General features: G+C 40.7%; 1 protein-coding gene across 1 annotated transcript in view; it reads right to left on the minus strand.

The window, feature by feature from the left end:
* NUP210L (nucleoporin 210 like) overlaps positions 1 to 24,749 on the minus strand; it is a 53,310-nt gene that overhangs the window by 12,469 nt on the left and 16,092 nt on the right. The window contains exons 9-30 of the mRNA XM_070396273.1: positions 24,563 to 24,669; positions 23,713 to 23,853; positions 22,279 to 22,416; positions 21,433 to 21,588; positions 20,722 to 20,920; positions 20,218 to 20,363; positions 17,587 to 17,808; positions 16,095 to 16,268; positions 15,162 to 15,354; positions 10,902 to 10,987; positions 10,580 to 10,684; positions 10,180 to 10,285; positions 8,354 to 8,478; positions 7,449 to 7,576; positions 6,195 to 6,327; positions 5,184 to 5,246; positions 4,422 to 4,601; positions 3,976 to 4,056; positions 3,767 to 3,898; positions 3,248 to 3,406; positions 2,024 to 2,115; positions 766 to 940 (exon numbers count right to left, since the gene is read on the minus strand). Of these exons, the coding sequence (XP_070252374.1) occupies positions 766 to 940; positions 2,024 to 2,115; positions 3,248 to 3,406; positions 3,767 to 3,898; positions 3,976 to 4,056; positions 4,422 to 4,601; positions 5,184 to 5,246; positions 6,195 to 6,327; positions 7,449 to 7,576; positions 8,354 to 8,478; positions 10,180 to 10,285; positions 10,580 to 10,684; positions 10,902 to 10,987; positions 15,162 to 15,354; positions 16,095 to 16,268; positions 17,587 to 17,808; positions 20,218 to 20,363; positions 20,722 to 20,920; positions 21,433 to 21,588; positions 22,279 to 22,416; positions 23,713 to 23,853; positions 24,563 to 24,669 (3,041 nt within the window). The remainder of the gene's footprint in view (positions 1 to 765; positions 941 to 2,023; positions 2,116 to 3,247; positions 3,407 to 3,766; positions 3,899 to 3,975; positions 4,057 to 4,421; positions 4,602 to 5,183; positions 5,247 to 6,194; positions 6,328 to 7,448; positions 7,577 to 8,353; positions 8,479 to 10,179; positions 10,286 to 10,579; positions 10,685 to 10,901; positions 10,988 to 15,161; positions 15,355 to 16,094; positions 16,269 to 17,586; positions 17,809 to 20,217; positions 20,364 to 20,721; positions 20,921 to 21,432; positions 21,589 to 22,278; positions 22,417 to 23,712; positions 23,854 to 24,562; positions 24,670 to 24,749) is intronic.

Raw genomic sequence — 24,749 nt, forward strand, 5'->3', positions numbered from 1 at the left:
ATCAAATTCATATGCTTGTCGAAAGCCTTGAAGGTGCCAATGGAGATACGACTGGCTTGCAGGATGCACCTCACCCTGTACCCGCTGTGCTGCAGCATCTTGCTGCTCCTGCCCAGTCATGGTGGCACTTCTGTTCTGATGTGTGTGTTAGACTAACTTACCTCTGAGGAATTGTCTAATTCTAATTTTTTAATTCCGAAAACAAAGCCTAATTTTGATAGCAATAGCTCTACACTTCTCCCATACCAACTTTCTTGCCCAAGATGTTCAGAAGACAATCACACCAAGTTGAGGCTATAACAAGATAACAAGGACTCTAAAGTTCACTTTTTTTTTTAGTCCTCACCGGAGGATATTTTTTCCATTGATTTTTAGAGAAAATGGAAGAAAGGGAAAGACAGAAATATCGATGTGAGAGAAACATCAATTGGTTGCCTCCTGCACATACCCCTGCCAGGGACTGGGCTGGGGAGGAGCCTGTAACCAAGGTACATGCCCTTGACTGGAATGGAACCCGGAACCCCTCAGTTTGCAGGCTGACACTCTATCCACTGAGCCAAACCGGCTAGGGCTAAAGTTCACTTTAATTTGATGGTTTAGAATCATGTCAAGATTATCTCTTACCTTATAGTTCATTTCTGACTTCCTGAGAAGTCTCTAATTCTTAAAAAAGGAAATATGCCTGTTAAGGGCATAGTATTCCTTTTACTTACTTTACTTACTTACTTACTTACTTACTTATTTATAGTAAATGCCTGAACTCACCTGAACTGCAGTTATGGTTGTTTGGTTGACTCCAAAAGGTTCTACAGAAGTGACTTCCAACACGGCAGTACCTGCAATGGAACCAGCTTTCAGGAGCCCTTCACCGTCCTCCTCAATGACAGATGAGTTAGGGAAACACTTGAGAACACGGGAACTCACAAAGGCTGCCCCTTCCCTAGGGAACAAACAGAGCAAGCGGCATCTCTTGGAGACTCTGTTTGACCAGAAAGGAGTAGCGGTTGCCAGGATTACCCTGAGGAAACTGCCTGCCATTCTCTATGTTGTGTGCTTATTTGCTCCTCAGGTAAAAGTCTGCCTTGGTATACTTACCTTTTTCTTTTTAATCCTCACCTGAGGGTATGTTTTTATTGGTTTTAGAGAGAGAGGAAGGGGGAGAGAAAAAGAAACATGGATGTGAGAGAGAAACATCAGTCGGGAGGTTGGTTGCCTCCCACACACATCTGACTGGGGATCAAACCCACAATTTGGTTTGTGTCATGACTGGGAATCGAACCCACAATTTGGTTTGTGCCCTGACTGGGGATCGAACCTGCGACCCTTCAGTGCAAGAGACAACACTCCAACTGAGCGACACCAGCCAGGACTATGCTAATCTTTTTAAAAAATCAAATCCTATTATATGTTTATCATTAAAAATTATTCAGCCAAAATAACGGAAATAAAAGGAGTGAAACAGGTATTCAAACAAATATTCACAACAGCCAAAAATGAAAACAACCAAAATGTCCACCAATGGATGAATGGACGAACAGAATGTTATATCTGCTCAATGGGATATTATTTACTCATAAACAGAATGAAGTAGTGACACATGCTATAACATGGGAGAACCCTGAAAATATTATGGTAACTGAAAGCAGCCAACACAAAGGTCACATATTGTCTAAGTCCATTTGTGGGAAGTATACAGAATAGTTAAATTCATAGAGACAGCTGGTTGCCAGGGGCTAAGATGAGGGGAAATGGGAAGTGACTATTAATGGGTATGGTGTCCTTTTGTGACAGCGGAAATATTTTGGAACGAGACAGAGGTGATGGCTGCACACCTCTGTGAATGTACTGAATACCACTGAACTGTACACTTTAAAATGGTTAATTGTGTGTTATGTGAACTTTACCTCAACCAAAAATAAAATTATTTGTGCATTAAAAAAATCACCTAGAAAGCAATATAGTTCTTTCCATGTGCAATGTCTTACTGAAGGTGAAGTTAGAACCTGGCCTCCATTATCCTTACCTGTTGGTATGAAGTTTCAGTTGAGAATTCATGGGCATTAGAATTTGCTCAGGTTGGCACTCTGGATAGAAAACTTGGAGTTTTTCGAATACCTATAGTGAGAAAAATTTTTTTTTATCATATCTGGAAAAGATAAATGATGGCCTTTATTCACAGATGGACAATTACAAATCAGTCTGCCTAACTTCAATTTAGCTTAATGTTCCACAATGCTCTTAAAATGTATCTAGGTATTCTATACTCAGCTGGCACGGCTCAGTGGTTGAGTGTTGACTTATGAACCAGGAGATCACGGTTCGATTCCTGGTCAGGGCACATGCCCGGGTTGCAGGCTCGATCCTTGGTTTGGGGTGTTCAGGAGGCAGCTGATCAATGATTCTCTCTCGTCATTGATGTTTTATCTTGCTCTCCCTCTCCCTCTCTGAAATCAATAAAAATATATTTTTTAAAAAAGATGTATCTAGGTATTCTAGACTATATAACCTAATATTAGGCTTGCTTCAAGTTTACACTATTATTCCTCTGTATTACTTAGATATAAGGTATAAAATAATTTTGAAATTTCTAATTTTAGCTCCTATAATCTGAAAAGAGATTTGAGAACAAAGAATCTATATTAAATTAGCAAGGGACATTATTCAGGTTTTCTACCTAGTAATGTGCTCTTTCCTCTATGTCTCACTGAATCAGAGAACAAAAGCCAAAATAAAGGAGAAAAAAGAAAAAGAAAAAATCAGTCCCATATTTAGAGCGAGAAAAATTTATTTGCTCCACACAACTGATAAATTTTTCTTTTGAATTTTAAAAGCAATAGGGCCATTTAGCTTTCAGCTTGAGAACATCTGCAGAAACTATTCATACTTTACACCTTACCAGAAGTTAGGATTAGTTTTTGTTCTACCTATGAATATAGCTAACTGGACTGTATCATAATATCTATGTTAGGGAGAATGGCCCAGAAATGAATCCCTCTTTAGTTATTATGGTGTTCAAATCCTGTGTCCATTGCATGGGGAGTTGAGAGGAGTGTGTAGTTTCTAATGTCAATACTTATATACAGGCAATTAGCAGAAATGACAAAAGATCTAGAAACTATAAACCTGTTCTAGGGATCCCTAGCCATTTCTCTACCTCTATTCAGGCTAAGCTCTTCATGGATGATAAAGCAAATATAACTTTTTTCTCCTTAATATACAAAAACAAGATTTAGGTTTGGGCCCTTACCAGGATCTGAACTTCATCAGACAGTTCCGACAGATTCCCCTCAAACTGCCCAGAGGAACTGTTCATACAGCGGACAGTGACCTTGATACTAGTCCGACCAGCTGCTTTTGTGTGGACAACCATGGCAAAGTTATTCTCTACTGGGAGCTGTAGAAAAACCTAGACGATGAGGGGTGGGTTAAGAAATATTCATGAATAAACATTGTGCCCTTCTCTCTTTGTTGTAACACTAAGGGAAATGTAGGTGGGAAGCGGCCATCTAGAAGAACTAGAGTGCCAGGCCTTATTTTCACAGTTACTTCCTTTCACATTCTTAGCAACAGAGTCACCCCTAGAGAAACCTCCGCTTGCATTGCTCAATGAATTCTGGCACGCCTCTGTAAGATTCTTAAGTTATCTCGAGTCAATTCATTGACAGGAGGAGAATGAAAATGAAGAAAGCGACTCAGTCTAAAACTTACGATGAAAAACTGAATATCAAGATCCCTAAGGTAATATAATAAACAGATACATTCATACCTCTGAATGCCTGGGCACTAGATCCAATACCTCCCTTTTGCTCATGGACCAGTGGAATGTGAGCCCAGGGTTGGCATTGCTAAAGGAGAAAGGGGTCTGGGTACTGGTCACTCCCATGACATAAACTGGCATCTGGAAAGAAAACAGTGTTTCGTGTCGGAACTGGCATTATCAAAATAATGAGCCCAGAACAGGGTCGTCATACTGACCTCAGTAGCTGTGATGAGTCGAGTTGCAGCTGCAAGGATCCTGACAGACCTTAGCTGAACAACTTCAACCTGCACTTCATCCTGCTCAACAGGAAGGAGAACCAGTTTAGGCTGAGAGGGTGTGTCTGTGGGGTGGACAGAGATGCTTATGACAACTAGATGGTTTGTTGTTGTTTGGGGCATTCAACCACCACAACAAAAACATTCCATACCTTTTTTGGTTTTGCTCTTTAAATAATTCCTCACGGATATTATAACAATGTATCCCGTGGGTTTTTCACTAAAGATCACATATTTCCCATGCCAGGTTAAAAGCATGCCAGGTGAGGGGACTAGAAGTATTTTTCTGGGCTGGTAACACCCTCCTCATCATTACTCCCTCCCCCATCTCCCAATATGGTTCCCAGACGGAAGAGTAGAAGCCAAGAAGAACAAAGAACCAATACCTGGGAAAACACAATGACTTTGCCAGTATCTTCATTCACCGTCTGGATGGTGCCATGGACCACAGCTGTGCCAACCACCTTCCCTGTAACCTGCCCTCTCCTATTAACAACAGCCACAGTCTGATTACTGATGGAGAAGTGAATGATGGATTGGGGCTGGGGGCCACCTTCAGACATCACCTAGGATTTAAACACACCAGTGAGTTCCTGCAGCATGGGGAGAAGTCACAGCTTTGTCCTCAACATTTTGTCCCAACAGCTGGACTTTTTCATTTTCTCCCACCGCCTCATATTCCACATCCACTCAAATGCAGAAGAAATGGAAGCGTTGCCGATGACCAATGGGATTCTAAGAGGCAGTTCATTGTGGAACAGGAAAAATACGAATGTTCTTCTTTATCAAACCCTCTTATACTTGGCTGGGAGTAGACAAGAGGAGGCAATAAGAAGAGGAGCGTGCCGAAACCGGTTTGGCTCAGTGGATAGAGCGTCAGCTTGCGGACTGAAGGGTCCCAGGTTCGATTCCGGTCAAGGGCATGTACCTGGGTTGCGGGCACATCCCCAGGAGGAGATGTGCAGGAGGCAGCTGGTCGATGTTTCTCTATCATCGATGTTTCTAACTATCTCTCTCCCTTCCTCTCTGTAAAAAATCAATAAAATATATAAAAAAAAAAAAAAAGAAGAGGAGCGTGTATATGTTGGGATGGGCAGAGGTGGGATGAGGAGAAAGGGTAAATCTTATTTTTTTGTCTTTAAGATCACCTGCATCATGTTGGTTGGAATCAGTGTCATTTTCTCTGGAACAAGTTTGAATGGAGGAAACACCTTGAAGGAGAAAACCAAAAGGATTATAGTGATTAACTAGAGTCAATTTCAAAACAAATGATCATGCAGCTTATTCTAAGGGGAAAACCCTAATTATGTATAATAAAGTTGTATACAAAATATACAAAGACATGTATTTACTTATAAAGTCAACTTTTATTTATAATAGCAAAAATTATAAATTACTTAAATGAGAATGCTAAATAAGTTATTACATATCCACTCATTGGAACAAAACTGGCCATTAAAATTATGTTTACAATTATCTTTTTTTTTTACATTTTTTTCAAACATATAAAGAATTATTAGCTACCTATTATCCAGCTTCAACACTTATCAACAAATGGCTAACAATTACTTTTAAGCACATAAAAAAATACTTTTGATAGAAGATTAAGATGAAAAAAGTATATGATTCATCCATGTTAAAGTAAGTGTAAGGGAAAAAGTGAAGGAAATAGCCTGGCCAGCGTGGCTCAGTGGTTGAACATTGACCTATGAGCCAGGAGTTCATCGTTTGATTCCTGGTCAGGGCACATGCCCAGGTTGCAGGCACGATCCCCAGTAGGGAGCGTGCAGGAAGCAGCCAATCAATGATTCTCTCTCATTGATGTTTCTATCTCTCTCTTCATCTCCGAAATCACTGAAAAAAATAAAAAAAAAATTGTTTTAAAGTGAAGGAAATACACTGAAATCTTAAAAATAATTTACTCTAGTGGAATTATAGGTGATTTTTATTCTGGGTCTTTATATTTTTTGTGCTTTCCAATTTCTACAAGAAGTATATTATTTTTATACAAAAAACACACAAACAAACCACATATTGTTGCAAAAGTTAGACTACACTTTTTTTCAGTCAAATGATTTTCAACTCGTACAAACTAAACGGAAAGATAAATAATGCTAAATAAGATGAAGTATCAATTTTGAATGAGGTAATTTTCTTACTTCAATTTGCCTAGGAGCTGATGTGAATTTTCTCCCCATCTTGTCCCTAGCAATAGCCACAAGTGTGGTTTGCCCCACAGTGACAGCTCGAAGGATATAATTTTCGGAGTATTTGTCCTGTTCCTCCATTAGCCTGCAAAGACCCATGTATTTTTAGATGAGAAAGATTTGGTTTTAAGACTGGCCAGTTATGCATCTTTCTAAAGATGCTTAACATTTTCTGCTCATCTTAACTATGGTTAGAGGGAACTGCCAGAAAATAAATTTCCAAAGTCAAGACCCAGTTCATGGCAATGGCAGGAATCTCTTGAAGACAAAAATCTTGTTCTAAGGCGCCAAAGGAATCCTCTACACTAATAAAAGGATAATATGCTAATTAGACCAGGAGACCTTCCGGATGTCCTTCCGGACAAAGCCATGGTGGCAGGGCTGAGGCAGAGGTGGTTAGGGGCGGTCAGGCCAGCAGGGGAGGGCAGTTGGGGGTGAGCAGACTGGCAGGGGGGTTAGTGAGGGATGACCAAACGACTGAACAGCAGGCTGCATGGGGCAACCAGGCCGGTGGGGGGGCCATCAGGGGCAACCAGGCTGGCAGGAGGGGCAGTTGGGGGCAACCAGGCCAGCAGGGGGAGCAGTAAGAGGCAATCAGGCTGGTGGGGGGGCAGTTAGGGGCGACCAGTCCAGCAGGCAGGTGAGCGATTAGGAGTCAGGGGTCCAGGATTGTGAGAGGGATGTCCAACTGCAGGTTTAGGCCCCATCACAGGGATCACAGGGATCGGGCCTAAACCTGCAGTCGGACATCCCCTGAGGGATCCCGGATTGGAGAGGGTAGAGGCTAGGCTGAGGGGATCCCCCCCATGCTCAAATTTCATGTACCAGGCCTCTAGTAGGGCAATATAAACATAGACTGGCAAAACTGCAAATACTAAACTGCCTTAGAATACCTGCAATTCCCCTTTCACAGGCGGGTATACTAGTGACTCTGCTTCTAAATAGATTTTTGAAGGTCCTCTATATAGAAGCACCCCAAAAGGATCTCACCCCGGAAGAAGTTTCATAAAATGGAAAAACTGATGAGACTTATGATTTTAGCTCTCAAACAAGACATCTGAATATGGGAAGAGAGTAAGGGCCGAAAGGTACTGTGACAAAAAGGGAAAGAGGAAACTCGAAACAACCATGGGTTACCAGGTTACCAGGAAGGAGAGTGTCAAGATGTGGAGCATAGGGAGGAAGAAGTATTGAAATGGTACTCACGTCAGGGTGACAATGGCAGACGCCAACTGCAGTTTGAGCTCCATGTTTCTGAAGTATTTATTTCGGAATGGGCGTTTGGAAGAGCCAAGAACTCTCACAGTTACTAACACACTTTTACCTATTTCAACCTAATAGTTTTTAAAAAGAGGTAATTTTTAGTAGAGGTGCCTCATTCATCAAGGACAGTCTAAATCTTAGAGGTGGCAAACTTTTCATGCTAAATGTTCCTGGTCAGCCTTTGTTCAAACAAGACTAATCTATGTGTACCGTATTTATCTTCACCATGTTTATTTTTATTTACTTGTTTTTTAAATCCTCACCTGGGGATATGTCTTTTTATTGATTTTTAGAGAGAGAGGAAGGAGAGAGAGATAGAGAGAGAGAGAAAAGAGAGAAATACTATTGCCTCCTGTAAGCACCCTGACTTGGGGTTGAACCTGTGGATATGTGCCCTGACCGGGAATCAAACCTGCAACATTTTGGATTATAGACAACATTCCAACTAACTGAGCCATCTGACCAGGGCCTATCTTTACCATGTTTAATGTTGGAATTTTTAAAAAATATATTTTATTGATTTTTTTACAGAGAGGAAGGGAGAGGGATAGAGAATTAGAAACATCAATGAGAGAGAAACATCGATCAGCTGCCTCCTGCACACTCCTCACTGGGAATGTGCCCGCAACCAAGGTACATGCCCTTGACCGAAATCGAACCTGAAACCCTTCAGTCCACAGGCCAATGCTCTATCCACTGAGCCAAACCGGTCAGGGCGGAATGTTGTTCTTTAAGGGCAGCTTTTCCAGTAACACTACCAAAGGTCCTGAGCAGAGACTATATTAAGTGATGTTTGAGAATGAAAATGAGGCCTGTTTCATTTGTAAGATAAAGCACATATTTCTCACCTTATCAATGAGATCAAGCTCCAGCTCTTGTATGTCTGACACCCTGAGGTGGGCCAGTGCTGGACCCAAGAAAGCCAAGCACAGATCATAGACCTCCAAGGTGAGAAATCCAGGATGTATTGGAACTAACTAGAAGGAAGAAGATGGTAGCTGGGTAAAGAAGCAAACATGGTCCAAACATAATTATGGCAACTATTTCTTTTTTTAAAAGATTTTTAAATTGAATTTGAGAGAGAGAGAAAGGGAGGGGGAGAGAGAGACAGAAACATCAATGTGATAGTGAAACATCGATTGGCTGCCCCCTGCACGCCCCCTAACATGGATCGAGCATGTGCCCTGACCGGAAATTGAACTGGCGACCTCTTGGTGCATGGGACAATGCCCAACCCACTGAGCCACAGTGACCACGGCATCATGGCGACTATTTCCATCGAAAGCAGAAAATGTAATATCTTGTTTTCTTTGTGATGGGAACTTTGAGAGATCACTTCACATGTTTCAGACATAGCACAATATACACACTTAATGTGATGTTTCAGTTAATGGCAAAATACGGACCCTTAACAATTATTAACTGATAAAAAGCAGAATGTAAGTTGATTAAATTCAAGCAGAATCCAATATACAGGTCCAGCCTCTTAATTATGAACAGGGAAAGGACTTTATGAAGAAAGTCAAGTCCATGTATGTTGCAGTTGTCAGCGAGGGAGAAAGCACTGGGCAGACCGATTCTTTGTCTTTCCTTCTTTGCTACAGCATGTTCTCACATCCACTGCCTGCACGTGGGGCCTCAATCTCCCCTTTTAATGACAAACATTATGACTAAAGTAAGTTAAATTCTTTTGAGCTCTTAGAAGGGAAGAAAATATAAGCATATGTTAATGTAAGGTATCACCTTTTTAAATTTTAAATCCTCACCTGAGGATATTTTTCCATTGCTTTTTAGAGAGTGGGAGAGAGAGGGAAAGACAGAGAGAAATATCGATGTGAGAGAAACACATCGATTGGTTGCCTCCTGCACGACCCCCTTCCAGGGCCTGGTCCAGGGAGGAGCCTGCAGCCAAGGTATGTGCCCTTGACCAGAAGTGAATCTGGGACCCTTTGGTCCACAGGTCCTTTTGGTCCGCAGGTTGACGCTCTAGCCCAGTGATGGCGAACCTATGACACGCGTGTCAGATGTGACACGCGAACTCATTTTTTGGGTTGATTTTTCTTTGTTAAATGGCATTTAAATATATAAAATAAGTATCAAAAATATACATCTTTGTTTTACTATGGTTGCAAATATCAAAAAGTTTCTATATGTGACACGGCACCAGAGTTAAGTTAGGGTTTTTCAAAATGCTGACACGCCGAGCTCAAAAGGTTCGCCATCACTGCTCTAGCCACTGAGCAAAACCGGCTAGGGCAATATAAAGTTGTTTTTTTTTTATAAGTCAACTAAAAGCAAATCCCTTGGCATATTGGCTATGAAGTCAGCTTAAAAACTTGAGTTGTTATATCCTGTCTAAAAGCACCTATACTCAGGTTACATGGTCAATAGTATATCTAACTATCCATTTATAGAAATTAACCTTCTTTTAATGGAAATCTTAAAAATATAATGTCTCAGCTCAACCAGAACCAACAATTGTCCAGTATTGCAGCTAGTTAAAAAAATAAAACAACCCTCATTTTTTGGCTGAAGAGTCTATATAGGTTAAAAAAAGCAAAAGAAACAAATGTTATTTTTGTAACTGGTTTGAAACACACAATGGAATTTTTCCAATCATTCTCCTAAGAGTGGCTTTGACCTGAGACCATCAATCTGGGAATATCTCTAGCACTCACCTGCACAGAGCTTTCTGCTTCCATGTAAATGATGGTGACAATGTCCTGCTCACTGCTGTTGACTGAAAAATAACCAGACCCTTCCACAAGGCTAAATATTTCCTATGGAAAAATCAGACAAACAGTATTCCATTCCCTTTGGTTTATAAATAATTCAAAGAAAACAGCTTCTATCTACCTAAGAAAGAGTATGTGATTAATGGACCAAAAACAAAATATGAATATTAAAGTCTAACTCCTAAGGATATTGTAGCTAATTATGATGATATATGTATATGTGTAGCCATGATTTTAAACACATAAGTGAGCTTTTTTATGCTTATACTGTTAGCCTTAATAACCTAGTACTCTCCCATCCAATATGATTCCATTTAACTAGACCAATACAGCTTCTACCTTCACGTCTGGATGGTTGTAGATGGTGGCATTCTCAGGCAGCACAGTCACGTCACCCACCAGGAGCAGCTCCACAGCTGCAGATTTGGGCAAGTTGGGAAGTACCTAGAAATGTAGTAAGAGCCGCAAAGGTGACTATAAACTTTCAATTCCTCAACTCAGTGAAGAACGATCCCAGTCCTCTTTCTGTTGCCAAAGATAACAGGAGCACAGAAGTACACACACAGTTCCCAGATGTATGTCAGTGACAAACGACTTCTAAAGAAGAACCTGAAATTTCAGTTCTTTAATTTATATTTCTTATATAACAATCTCCACTTACCTTTGAACTTTCCTCTGAATAGCCTACACAACAGACTCCGATGAGTACAGTCCCTTTTATCTGATGTGCTTTAAGGATCTGATGACCTAGGGACGTGCAGAAAAATATTCCGTGAGACAATAACATGCAGAATACAAAAGCGTCTCCAGAAAACCAAATTCTACCCTAATTTATTTCAAACAGTGTTTTGTTGCAGGGAGAAAAAAAACACTGAATGGGGAAACACACAAGAATCAGAAAACTGGGTTTTCGTGTTGACTCTGCCACTATATTCCTATGTGACCCTGGGCAACCACGTAATTTCTCAGTTCCTTTATTAAATGAGGGATTAAGCCAGGCAAAATCGAAAATTCTTTCCAGCTCTGATGGTCTGTGAGTCCAAAAATAGACTGATGACAATGTACGAGAAACTTTTGGTTTAATTTAAAAATGGAATTGAGCCCCGCTGGTATGGCTCAATGGTTGAGCACTGACCCATGCACCAGGAGGTCGCGGGTTTGATTCCCAGTCAGGGCACATGCTTGGGCTTGATCCCCAGCAGGGGGCGGCCCGGAGGCAGCCAATTGATGTTAATGTTTCTCATTGATGTTTCTGTCTCTCTCTCTCCCTTCCCCTCTCTACAATCAATAATAAAAACATTAAAAATGGAAGTGAGAAATAAAGTGGGATCTAAAACTCTTCTAAACTATTTTGTATATATAATGTCATATCAATCCCCTATTTAAAAATTTAACATAGCTATTTCTTATTAGAACAATTCAAACTCCTTAAACTCGTTTTTTTTTTTTAAATATATATTTTATTGATTTTTTAGAGAGAGGAAGGGAGAGAGATAGAGAGTCAGAAACATCGATGAGAGAGAGAAACATCGATCAGCTGCCTCCTGCACATCTCCCACTGGGGATGTGCCCGCAACCCAGGTACATGCCCTTGACCGGAATCGAACCCAGGACCCTTCAGTCCGCAGGCTGACGCTCCATCCACTGAGCCAAACCAGTCTCAGCCTTAAACTCGTTTCAAAGCCTTCTATAATCTGACCCTGCTTTATTTTTGCTTTTCTTTTCTTTTTTAAATTAACTAACATGAATCTGCCTCTTTATGTAGGTCAGTTATTTTATCCTCAACACATGATCATCATCCCTAAATCTGTGAAGCATTTTCTGATGATGCTTTATTCATTCATTCATTCAACAAAGATTTACTGAAGACCTGCTAAATGCTACATAGAATGCCAGGTAATTAAGATACAGAGATGAAGAAAACAACACAATCTTTGCCTTCAAAGACACTTACAGCTTAGTAGGGCAACCGAGAGGGAAACCAACCACTGCAATACAGGGTGGTAAGTGCTATTATAGACGTATGAACAGAGCACATGTATGCAGAATATAGAACACGATAAAGAAGAAATATTTCCCTTAGATTGGGAATATAGAGGGACAGAAAACTCCCAGATTACAAGAAGATGTTAGCCCAGTGAAGATGCAAGAAAAGAGAACATACAACATATACAAAGGAAAGAAGTATGACAAGGCTTGTCATGGTTAAGAATCTAAAGTTGAGCATATGAAGAAAATGGAGGGTCTATGTGGATGGTAATAAGTGAAGCCAAAGTAGGCAGGACTCAATACAGTAAGCGGCAACATATGAGTTGTATCCCGAAATGCATGGGGAGCCCCTGAAGGCAATATGGTGGCAGCACAGTCCGTGGTCAAGAGCGTAGGCTGGCCCTGGCTGGTGTGGCTCAATCGGGTGAAGTGTCATCTTTTACACATCGATTCCCAGTCAGGACACATACCTAGGTTGTGGGTTTAATACCGGGTAAGGGCATACTGAGGAGGCAACTGATTTATGCTTCTCTCTCTCTCTCTCTCTCTCTCTCTCCCTTCCCCCTCTCTAAAATCAATAAACATAACCTCGAGTGAGAATTTAAAAAAAAAAGAAGAATACAGGCTTTGATGTCAGAGAACTTATTGCTTCACCTACTGACTGTTATAATCCAGGGCCTAACACTGTGCCTAGAATATACTGAGAATGCAAGAACTGTTTGATGAACGAATAAACTTTAAAAATCGGGGTTATAATGCCAGTCTCTCATGGTTGCTATGAGGATCACATGAGAAAATGTACACAGTAAAGTATTTAGTGCTATACCTGGCATTTCAGGAGAGCTCAGTAAACAATAGCCAAAAAGAGAATTTTAAGAGGGAGACTCAGATTTGTTTTCTTTTTTTAAGAAGAAAGCACGTTTTAAAAAAATGTGTTTTTATTGATTTATAGAGAGGAGAAGGGAGAGGGAGGAAGAGAGAGCAGCATTGATGTAAGGGAGAAACAGCTATCAGTTGCTTTCTGCATGTACCCCGACCAGGGGGTGAACCCACAACCTGGGCATGTGCCCTGACCGGGGATCAAACTGGTGACCTTTTGGTGCATGGAACAACACTCAACCAACAGAGCCACGCCGGCCAGGGCTAGATTTGTATTTTAGAAAGATCATTCTGGACAGTAATGTGGAGGTTTGAGGGTAGCAGCACCAAATGAGATCACTTGGGAGGCTACCCTGGTGATGCAGGGTAGAGGTGATAAGGACGTCAATGATGAAGTTAGAGAGGAAGGGATGGAACAAAAAAATATTTAGAAGGTAACAATGAAGGTATTTGGTAATTGATTGATATAGGGTACAAGGGACATCTCTTGCTTCTCTACCACTTTTTACACCAATTGTATCATACTGTTAGTGTTATAGTATCATCTACATATTAATATCCTTTACCTAAGCTTTTAAACTTGTTCTGAATGTAAGCTCCTGTGGGTAAGGAAAGGCTAAACGTAGTTCTCCTTCTCTGGTGTTTCTTATTCCACTGACTGGTTACACGGTCCATCCAAATGCTCATGCCAAAAACCTAAAAGTTACCCTTTTGTACCACTGTCTTCTTCACTTTGGGGATTTATTTTATTTTATTTTATTATTGTATTTTTTTAATCCTTACCTGAGGATATTTTTCCATTGATTTTTAGAGAGAGTGGAAGAGAGAGGGAAAGACAGAGAGAAATAAGGATGTGAAAGAAGCACATCGATTGTTTGCCTCCTGCTGGAGCCCCAACCAAGGGCCTGGTCCAGGGAGAAGCCTGCAACCGAGATAAGTGCCCTTGACGGGAATCGAACCTGGGATCTTTCGGTCCGCAGGCCGATGCTCTATCCACTGAGCCAAACCGGCTAGGGCTGGGATTGATTTTAGGTAGACTGTTATATTAATTGCCTGCAGTGAATCATGCCTGCTGGTATCCATATCCTTGAGTGCTCCTCACCCACCCTGACTCTGTTGTTGGCCAAGTGGCTTGCTTTGGTGAATGGGCCATCAGATACAAGCAGAGGCTTGATGAGAGACTGCGCAGGAGGTCTTGTTGCCCTCTTAGGACCTCATCTTGTACCTCATCTAGTGCCTCTTTAAGTCAGTCTCACTCACCTTATTCAGCTCATTCTTTCTATTTCCTCTTTTCAACATCCCTTCAGGTCTCAGCATGTTACCTTCTCAAGGTAGCCTGTTCTAAACGAGGTTAGGTTCTCCTATTGTAAGCTCTTAAAGCACCCCATATTTGCCCTTCCAACACATAACACAAATATAATGTTTAAAGTCTGGCTTCACCAATTAGACTGTAATTCTATGAAGGCAGAGGCTGTTTCTGCTTCATTTACCACTATATCTCCAAGTGCCTAGCACACAGTCTGACATGTAATAGCCATTCAATACATACTGGCTGACAAATGAATAATATTTCCATAATCTTAGGCAAATAATAGGCGATCAATATTTTAAGATTAATTTAATTTGATGTTCTTGTGAGAAATATTGCACCCTAGACCACAGCTTTTCAAAAAAGGAAATTTACCTTTATGTTTTTTTTAAAAATGCAATGATCAAAGATGCAAGTGAGCCTTGGCTGGTGTGCTAAATGGTTAGAGTGTTGGCCAAGGTCCCAAAGAGTCACAGTTCGATTCCCAGTCAAGGGCATGTACCTGGGTTGCAGGTTTGATCCCTGACCCGCATAGATCTTTCTCTCTTTCTCCCTGCCCTCCCTTCTACTCTCTCTAAAATCAATAGAAAAATATCCTGGGGTGAGGAATAACAAAAGAAAAAAGAAAAAAGGAAAGAAAGTTGAGATATGACAAAATCTGAAACAAACCACCACCCACAAGGAAATATTTAATGCAGAACCATTTAGCAGGCATATGAAAACGTTCATAAACTTTCACAGTACCATGTAATCGAGTCTGCCCACTGCCATCATCCTTTGCTACCATCTCTACTGAATTGTAATTTTCGAAATGAGCTAGTGATTCATTCGAGGATTTCCATTCTAGCATGAGTGAACTGAAATTATCAAACTTTCTTTTGTGCTCATCAAACACTGACAGTTCCAGAACCGTGTCCCTTAGGCTTGATACAGGAATCTGCATGAAAATAAAAAGAAAAGAAAACAACAACTTCTTAAGAGGCTTGGTAAGATAACCCTGAAGCTAGGGATCATGTTTTCTCCCAATTTTATTCTTTGACAATTTTCAAACCTCCAGATGTGTTGAAAGAATGAATACCTACACATACTTCATGTGGAGTCACCATTTGCTTTCTTTCTCTCCCTCTACTTTCTCACCCTACATGTGTATCTTTTTTAAAAATAGCTATTTATTTTTTTCCACCACCATTTATGACCTCCAGACCCTTCTCCTCCGTCTTCTTTTTTGCAAAATTACGTAGGCATCGTGGCACTTTACCCCTAAATATTTCCACATGCATTTCCTAAGAATAAGAACATTCTCCTAACTTGCCTGCCTATCAACTATGTTATTGCATATTATTATTCTTCATGAAGGGTTTGGAGTAGAGGTAAATTCTGTTACTTATTGAAAATGCTAATAAAAGATCTGGTGGGGTAGGAAATCAGCAAAACTATTTGGAAGTTATTTAGAGAAGTTATTGTCTATTGCCAATAATTACAAGCTGGCTAGGTATTAAGTGTCATTCAGTGTAGCCAACTCTAACCTAGTTCAATAACTTCTCAGACACTATCTGAGAATTAATAACAAATAAAACAATTTCCTTAACTTTAATATGACAAAAGATTATTTCAGACCATTTATCTCTAGAGCATGGAAGAGAAAAGTGCCAGGCTAGTTGGAAATACTCTACTTACCAGTTGTTTGTTGTGCTGTGGCAGAGGACATGGCTGGGCACCAGGTGGCACCGTGTACACTGGGGCTACTGACATGCTGGCAGGGTGGGCACATATGAAGCGCACCTGCACAGCCTCGACAGCTGGACTAGGGTTCAAGACAGCTGGGTGATTTCCAATTCGAAATGTCAGGACCTTTAAGGCAACACCAGAGCAGGGGTAATTGTACGGAGGCACCTGATGTCAGTTTGTCCATCTACAGATGTCAGAATTATTCAAATTCTGGTATAGAGTCTCTTTGGACATTATAGTCAGGCAAATTCCTTAAAAGACATTAAAATTCTTAATTGTCTGTGCTAGTGCTAAGAGAAACAAGGGCATTATGGAAATTTGAAAACAAAAAGACACATTAAAAATATATAACTGACCAATTACTTCAGTATTTTCCTCCACCAAGTCTTTTGTTACCAGTTGGTAAAGAGTAGACAAATTGATTTCTGTTTCAACTCGTCTCTGGTGGCAGTGCTAATGAATAACAGGATGTGGAAACAAAAAGAAGCTAGAGAGCTTCAAAAGGGGGTAATTAGGCCTGAAATTACTAACAGCTAGCCATATACACAACAGAGCTCACTAGAGATATTATAAAGAAGCTCAGTTGAGCCCTAGCCAGTTTGGCTCAGTGGATAGAGTGTCGGTCAATGAACTGAAAGGTCCCAGGTTCGATTCTGGTCAAGGGCACGTGCGTGGGTTGTGGGCTCGATTCCCAGCAGGGGACTTGCAGGAGGCAGCCGATCCATGATTCTCTCTCAGCATGGATGTTTCTCTCTCTCTCTCCCTCTTCCTTCCTCTCTGAAATCAATACAAATATATTACAAAAAAGAAGAAGCTCGTTGATGATAGCACAGTTCTTAAGTTAAAACCCTACACTGATAGCCCCATTAGGCTGGTTAGCCTGGCTGTGTTTCACAGTCATACACTGCACTCTCAACACTAGTCAAACTGTAAACCTTTGCCACTGGTTTTGATAGAAGCAGGTCACAGCTGTGGATGGATCCATCACTACTTCAAAAAATTATCAAGACTAATGCAACTAATGCAAGGTACTTGCTACTCGTATCAGCACAGACCTGTTTCTTCAAAATTGCTAACGATAGATGACACTAAGTTTTCCTTCCTCGCATTCTTTGGAAGTGAAAAACCGTATGTTCTCTAGTCTAGACAACAAGGAAATAAATTATAGTGATAAAGTAATTGAAATAAGCTCATTACTACAAAAAGATCTTGAACCTCTTAGTTAGTGAACTGTTAGAATTCTCAGATGAGCAAGTCAAAACCTTTGGGTATATTGAAAGGATAGTAGAGATTTAGGAAAAATATCATTTAATCAATCATTAGAATTTTCCTATCTCGTCCATAACTAAATCCATTAGAATCTGAAAAGGAATGGCTAGATGTACAAAAGGTTTGTGGTAGTATTGCTAGAAGAAATGTTAGAAAAAGGTGGTTTTCCTACTTGTTCTCCTAAATCCAGGCACAGGACCCGGTAGGTATACTGGTTCTGTTTTCTCTTAGCTGGCAGCCGGACTTGTGTTATTTCAATTTTCTCTGTCTTCTCCGTGGTCAACTCCAAAAAGAATTGGGAGGGCTCCAAGATCCATGGACGAGGGCCCCCTTCAAATACCGTTTCCTTCACAGAATTCCATGTCACCAATGCCACTTCCACAGGGTTTACAGCCTGATGACATTTAAAGAAATTAATCCTTGATTGGTTAGGGAATTCAGCAATTTCCTAAAGTAAAAAACTGGTTATTTTACTATGCTGAAATGACATTAGACTTAATTCCCAAACTAAGAAATAATACACAATGCCTCTTCACTTTGAATGCTTCTCATCCTCTGTACTAATTTTTTTAAATATATATTTTATTGATTTTTCACAGAGAGGAAGAGAGAGGGATAGAGAGTTAGAAACATCAATGAGAGAGGAACATACATCAGCTGCCTCCTGCACACCTCCTACTGGGTACATGCCCTTGACCGGAATTGAACCTGGGACCCTCCAGTCCACAGGCTGACGCTCTATCCACTGAGCCAAACCGGTTAGGGCACTAATTTTTTTTATTTAACATTTTTTTCTTTCATTTTCCTCTGTACTAATTTTTTTTTAACATTGGATTCAATTTATTTATCTATTATCTGTCTATCTACCTACCTCCTCACCCAAGAATATTTTTCCATTGATTTTTACAGAGAGTGGAAGAGAAAGGGAAAAATGGAGAGAAATGTCGACATAAGAGAGACACACAGATTGGTTGCCTCCTGCAGCAGGAGCCCCGACCAGATAATGAATAAGTTGTCTTTTTAAAATGAGTAACTTAGGTGCTCTTCCTCCTGGGAACATGCCCACGCCTTTCTTCCCTCTCAGGCGTGCACCTCCTAAACTCTAAGGTCCCCACGAGACTTGTAAGCAGGGAAGCCCTGGGCAGCAGCGGCTCATCCTGGACTAGCCCCCTGAACCTGTCTCCGAGGCCCCCTTTTCTCTGACTTTCCGGTGAGCTTCTGTTGCTTCCTCTACCCCAGGCCCGTCCTTGTTTCACTGTCCCCAGCTTTAAAATAAGTATACTCTGGAAAAAAAAGAATTAATAATTCACCTTGCTTCTTTCATTAGTGTTAACTTTTTCCCTATGAGTGCCACCTTTCTTTAAAATATTTTTTTAAATCCTCACCTGAGGATATTTTTTCCATTGATTTTTAGAGAGGGGGGAGAGAGAGCAACATCCATGTGAGAGAGACACATTGATTGGTTGCCTCCCACATGCACCACATGAGGCCTGGTGCGGGAAAGAACCAGGGACCGTGCGGTCTGAAGGCCAATGCTCTAACCACTGAGCAACTGTCCAGGGAACCTATGGGTGCCTCCTTATGGGAAGAGCATTAATTTAGGATTTGTCAGTATCTATCAGCATGAACTTATACAGACATCAATTTTAGCTCCTGAAAGAATTAAATGTTTAGAAAGCCTACCATGCTCTATCTACTTTTATTCTAAACTACCACCTGTCATAATGTACCAATTATAATGGACCGATCCTTAGGGCTCAAAATAAAATCTGTTGTATTAAAATCAATAAGTCCACCCTGGCTGGTTCGGCTCAGTGGATGGAGCGTCGGCCTGAGGACTAAAGGGTCCCAGGTTCGATTCTAGTCAAGGGCACAGGCCGGGGTGGCGGGTCTGCGGGAGGCAGCCGACCAATAATTCTCATCATTGCTGTTTCTGGCTCCCTCTCCCTTCCTCTCTGAAATCAATAAAACAATAAATAAAATCAATAAGTACAAAGGGTGAAAGATAACTGACTCCCTCCCTAGGTTAGAATGTTTTCTTTCAGAATTCTTCAAAAGAGAGTATGCTAATATTTTATATATTATTCAGGGTGGTACTTACAGAGATATGTGCATATGTAAAAACTGAAATAGTACCTTAAGATTAGTGCACTTTATACATATTTTATATCTCATTAAAAAAGACAGGGGAATAACTAAAACTTGCTGATACAACTTAAAGATATTCCTGTGGCAGAAAGTTGAGGGAGTAAGATCCCTAATACTCAGGTTTGATGGGAGAGCTGTAGATCTAAAAACAAGAGAGTAGTAAGTAACCCTGGCTGGTGTTTTTCAGTGGTTGGAGCATCAGCCCACATACCAAAGGGTCACAGGTTCAATTCCCAGTCAAGGGCATGCACCTGGGTTCAAGGTTCAATCTCTGGCCCCAGTTGGGGTGTGTGTGGGAGGCAAGCAATCAATGTGTCTCTCTCACATTGATGTTTCTCTCTCTCTCCTTCTTCTTTCCTCTTCTCTCTTAAAAAAAATCAATAAAAAATTTTAAGTCAATATAAATATTTACAAAAATAAATAAAAGAATGGAAAAAATATTCTTGGGTGAGATTAACAAAAAAAAGAAAGAAAGAAAGAAAGAAAGAAAGAAAGAAAGAAAGGAAGGAAGGAAGAAAGAAAATAGAGTGGTAAGTAACGAGAACACAAATATCAGTGATCTTTAATAGAGATCACAGGCAGCGAGGAAGCCCCTAAGCAGACATAGTGGAGTCCATGGAGAGATATGCCAGGTCCTTACCATAAAATATCTCACCTTTAGGGGCTCATAAGCAGCAAACGTGGCACTGCTTTCCATGTACTCTCCATACTCAGTTACACTCACTGTCAACAGAGTGTGACCCAGAGATGCGGCTGCTATGTGTGTACTGGAACAGTGCTTTGGTCCAGGTCTTTGAATACCTGCAAATCACACAGTATGACTTCAGTAGGGCAACAAGCACTCGGTTCCCAAGGAAATCAGTCTATAGAAATAAAAGAATCGCCCTGGCCGGTGTGGCTCGGTTGTTTGGGCGTCATTCCATGCCCCAAAGGGCCTCGGGTTCAATTTCCATCTGGGCACATACCCAGGTTGCAGGCTCCATTCCCCACAAGGGGGCATTCAGGAGGCACTTACGACAAGGGCAGTTGACAGAATAAACAAAAGTATTGTAAAGAAAGGTGATATGTAAATTTATAATATAATTTGTAGTTTCTGAATTGATGATTTGTCCTTTAATTCTAAGACAAAGAAAGAAGAAAATAAAAAGCCTACTCTCACCTTCTTTGAAAAGAGTGAAGATTCCTTGCCTATCCATGTGTAGATCCAAGGATAAAAGAGAGCAGTCCGAGAACGCGATGGCCTCCCTGGTCTCCTTGTTTATGTGATACATGGCAATGGGGATTTCTATGAGCCGGCCAATTTCCACATCAGCACGATATGGTAACAGTTCAATTTTGTTCAGTTTCAGGACGTATGTCTAGAGGGGGGAAAATTAATCATTCAAGCAAGTTATGTCAGTCCAGCCAGCGTAGCTCAGCGGTTGAGCATCAAGTTATGAACCGAGGTGGGGGGGGGGGGGTGCGGTAAGAGATCAACCGAAGGACTTGTATGCATGCATATAAGCATAACCAATGGACATAAGACACTGGGGGTAGGGAAGGCCAGGGGATTGTCAAGGGCGGGAGAAAAAAAAAAGGAGACATATGTAATACTCTTTGTAATACTTTAAGCAATAAAACAATTTTTAAAAAAAGTTATGAACCGAAAGGTCATGGTTTGATTTCCAGTCAGCACACATGCCCAGGTTGTGGGCTTGGTCCCCAGTGGGGGGTATGCAGGAGGCAGCCGATAGATGATTCTCTTTCATCACTGATGTTTCTATCTCTTTCTCCCTCTCCCTTCTTCTTAGACAGCAAAGAAAAGAAAAGAAGTAAGTTTAGGCAGTAGTATCTCAGGAGTAATAAGGAGGTTCTTTGGAGGGTTGTTTACCTTCATTTCTCCGTATCGAAAAGGATTCTGTACATCTCGGGCCACAACAGTACTGTTGCCTCTGACCTGACCAGCAGTCACCACTCCTTTTGTGGTTACCATGGCCACTGTTTCGTTAGAAGAGGCCCAGGTGAAGTTGCCACTGCCACCCTCTACCTGTGAAAAAATACAACCTTATATTTAATTACTATAGGAGAAAAATGTAATTTAAATGGAGATGTAAAAAAGTTTAAGAAATACTAAAAATATATAATAAATCATTTCTGGACACATGAGGAAACTGATGTTACAGTAAAAAGGGGAAGATAAATGCTAAAAGGAGATTATTAATGGCAGTGTCACAAAATGTCAAAAAGGGCACAAAGAAGCTTAACAAAACGTATAAAACTCACAAGGAGCCTGGCTGGTGTGGCTCAGTGGTTGAATATTGACCCATGAACCAGGAGGTCACAGTTCGGTTCCAGGTGAGAGCACGTGCCTGTTTGCTGGCTCAATCCCCACTAGGGGGCATGCAGGAGGCAGCCAATTGATGGCTTCTCTTTCATCTTTGATATTTCTCTCTCTCTCCCCCTCTCCCTTCATCTCTCTCTAAAATAACTAAAAACATATTTAGGGGGGGAAAAATAAAACTCACAAGGAAAGAATAAATGGAGGAGAGACAGAAAGTATACCAAGTTTTGTAAGGATGACAGTATTCAAGAGCATAATTTGGCTGTCCCCAAAAACTGACTTATACTATTAGGACTAGGGGAAAATGAATTTAACATTAGCCAAATTTCAATAAATTAAGCTATCAAAGAAACTGACTTATCTCTTTGTGAAACCTCATTTTATAAGACAACATACTTGTACTTTATAACGATATAACATTCCCATAGGATGATGAGGAAATGCCAAGTAGTTGGGGGTAAGCTTGATGGGTAAATAAATCTTCACTTCTTGCTGATGTAAACCTGGAAGTTTTATAGGCTGAATATTTTTATTCTAGAAGAGCAGAAAAAAGGGAGCAAAAGGACTTTTAGGAGGATTTTTCATATAATACACATTCATATTCAAAGCACCAGAACATGGTGTGCTAATGAATTACTCAACCAGTTTCTATATATAAAAGAAATAAATGTCCCTATTCATTAAAAAAGCACAACTACTGTGGTTCATTAATAAGGAAATGAATTTTTCTAAACCCAAAATAAGTATCACAATCAGAGAGAGTAGTTCAAGTTTCCTGAAGTAAAAGTTTTATCAACATAGGCAGGGGTCCTCAAACTTTTTAAACAGGGGGCCAGTTCACTGTCCCTCAGACCATTGGAGGGCTGGAGTATAGTTTAAAAAAAAAACAACTATGAACAAATTCCTATGCACACTGCACATATCTTATTTTGAAGTAAAAAAACAAAACGGGAACAAATACAATATTTGTATTTGCATGTGGCCCGCGGGCCGTAGTTTGAGGACCCCTGAACATAGGGAAGGAAATCATAGTTTCAGAAAGAAAGACCCTTCAACACTCATCAGTTAAGTACATGAACTCTAAAGGCAAAGGGATGTTACAAACTATTCATAATAAAAGAAAGAGAACATTTAAAGATGCTGGGCGGAGCCTGGCTGGCGTGGGACAGTGATTGAGTGCTGACCTCATGGTTCAATTCCCAGTCAGGGCACATGCCCAGGTTGCAGGCTCGATACCCAGTAGGGGGCATGCAGGAGGCAGACAATCAATGATTCTCTCTCATCATTGATGTTACTATCTCTTTCTCCCTCTTTCTCCCTCTCTGAAACCAATAAAAATATATAAAGGAACTTCAAATGATATAAATACACAATAACCATAAAATGTAGATACATGCAACAACACAGATTGGGATAGAAAATTTATAGAGGTATAAACTACTAAGTATACTGTTTATCAGTTTTTCTGGTGTGTTTTTTATCTTCACCTAAGGATATGTTCATTGGTTTTAGAGAGAGACGAAGGGAGAAAGAAGAGAGGGACAGAGAGAAACATCGATGTGGGAGGCAAGAGTTGTCTCTTGTGTACCCCATGACTCGAGATCAACCCATAACCTAGATGTGTGTGCCCCGACTGAAAACCGAACCCGTACCCTTTTGGTGTACGGGTCCATGCTCCAGCCAAGTGAGCCCCTCGACCAGAGCTGTTTATCTGTTTTTTATTTTTTGTGAAAGATAAAGGTGGGATATGCCATATACCTGCTTGCAAAACAAGGGTTACGAAGAGTCATGGGTATTCTCAGAATTCAAAGAAGTCCTCTTGGTTCCTACCTGGGAAAGGATGGAAGTCAGGCATGCACTTATCACCACGACACCATCTTTCAGGGTTTTCACTACGTGGTAAGATCCATTCACAGTCGTTAGCTGCTCTTCAAAGTACTCCGTCGGGAACAGGCATGTGATCCTGACATTCTGAAAATCAGCCCAACAGCAACACAAGCCTGAAGAAATGCTTTTCCCCTGAAGCCATCTTAATCCCAAAGCATTAAAGAAAGAGAAAAAAAGTGCGGCTATGCCTTCTGGGGACAAAGAAATAAAAACGGGACCCTTTCCCTCTCCCCGTGTGGGAGTCTGTACTTATTCTTCAATAAAATCTCCACCTTTGCTATAAAAAAAGAAAGAAGGAAAAACAACATTTTTGCTCTCCCTCATGGAAATTGTAAGTCGGAAAGATGTAATTCTAATGTGGTGCTAGTTTTTGAAAGACCCACTAATGGCAAGTAATCAGAAATAGAAAGAGTCCAAGCTTAGGTAAATTTTAGAGGGATCTGTGACATTCTCTAAGTTGACAGTTCTCTGGGGTGGGAGGGGGGAGATGCTGGAGAGGGAGTAGAACACGTCATCTGATGGCCACACGACTACTCTCACGCTACAAAACAGTGCTAACCATCTCTGAAGTGCAGCTGTAGAATGAGGATCCTCTCCAACGTATTATCACTTCAGTTCTTCCCTATAATTCTGACCAAATTATTTCTTTTACTTCTGGCTTAACATTCCTCAAGGACAGAACTATTTAATAATAATAATAATAAAGTAGTAACTTGCATTTCCAAAGGTAAAATCTGGAAGCGAAAGCAAATAAAAAGGTACAAGGGGCTAGAAAAATACAAGAGAGACTCACATCTGAAATATAGACCTTTGTGCTGCTTTTATCAAATACTTCTACTGTAATGACATACACCTGTCCCACCTCTAGACTCCATCGGCCTCCAGGTTGGACTGTGAAACCTATAAACACACACATCAAGAAACAAAAATATTAGGAGAGTTTCCAAAGTAGATCCTGTATTTCACTCTATCAAATTGTA

The sequence above is a fragment of the Myotis yumanensis genome, unplaced genomic scaffold, assembly GCF_028538775.1.
Source record: "Myotis yumanensis isolate MYYU_CA2020_CCGP unplaced genomic scaffold, mMyoYum1.0.hap1 SCAF_17, whole genome shotgun sequence".
Taxonomy (NCBI): Eukaryota; Metazoa; Chordata; class Mammalia; order Chiroptera; family Vespertilionidae; genus Myotis; species Myotis yumanensis.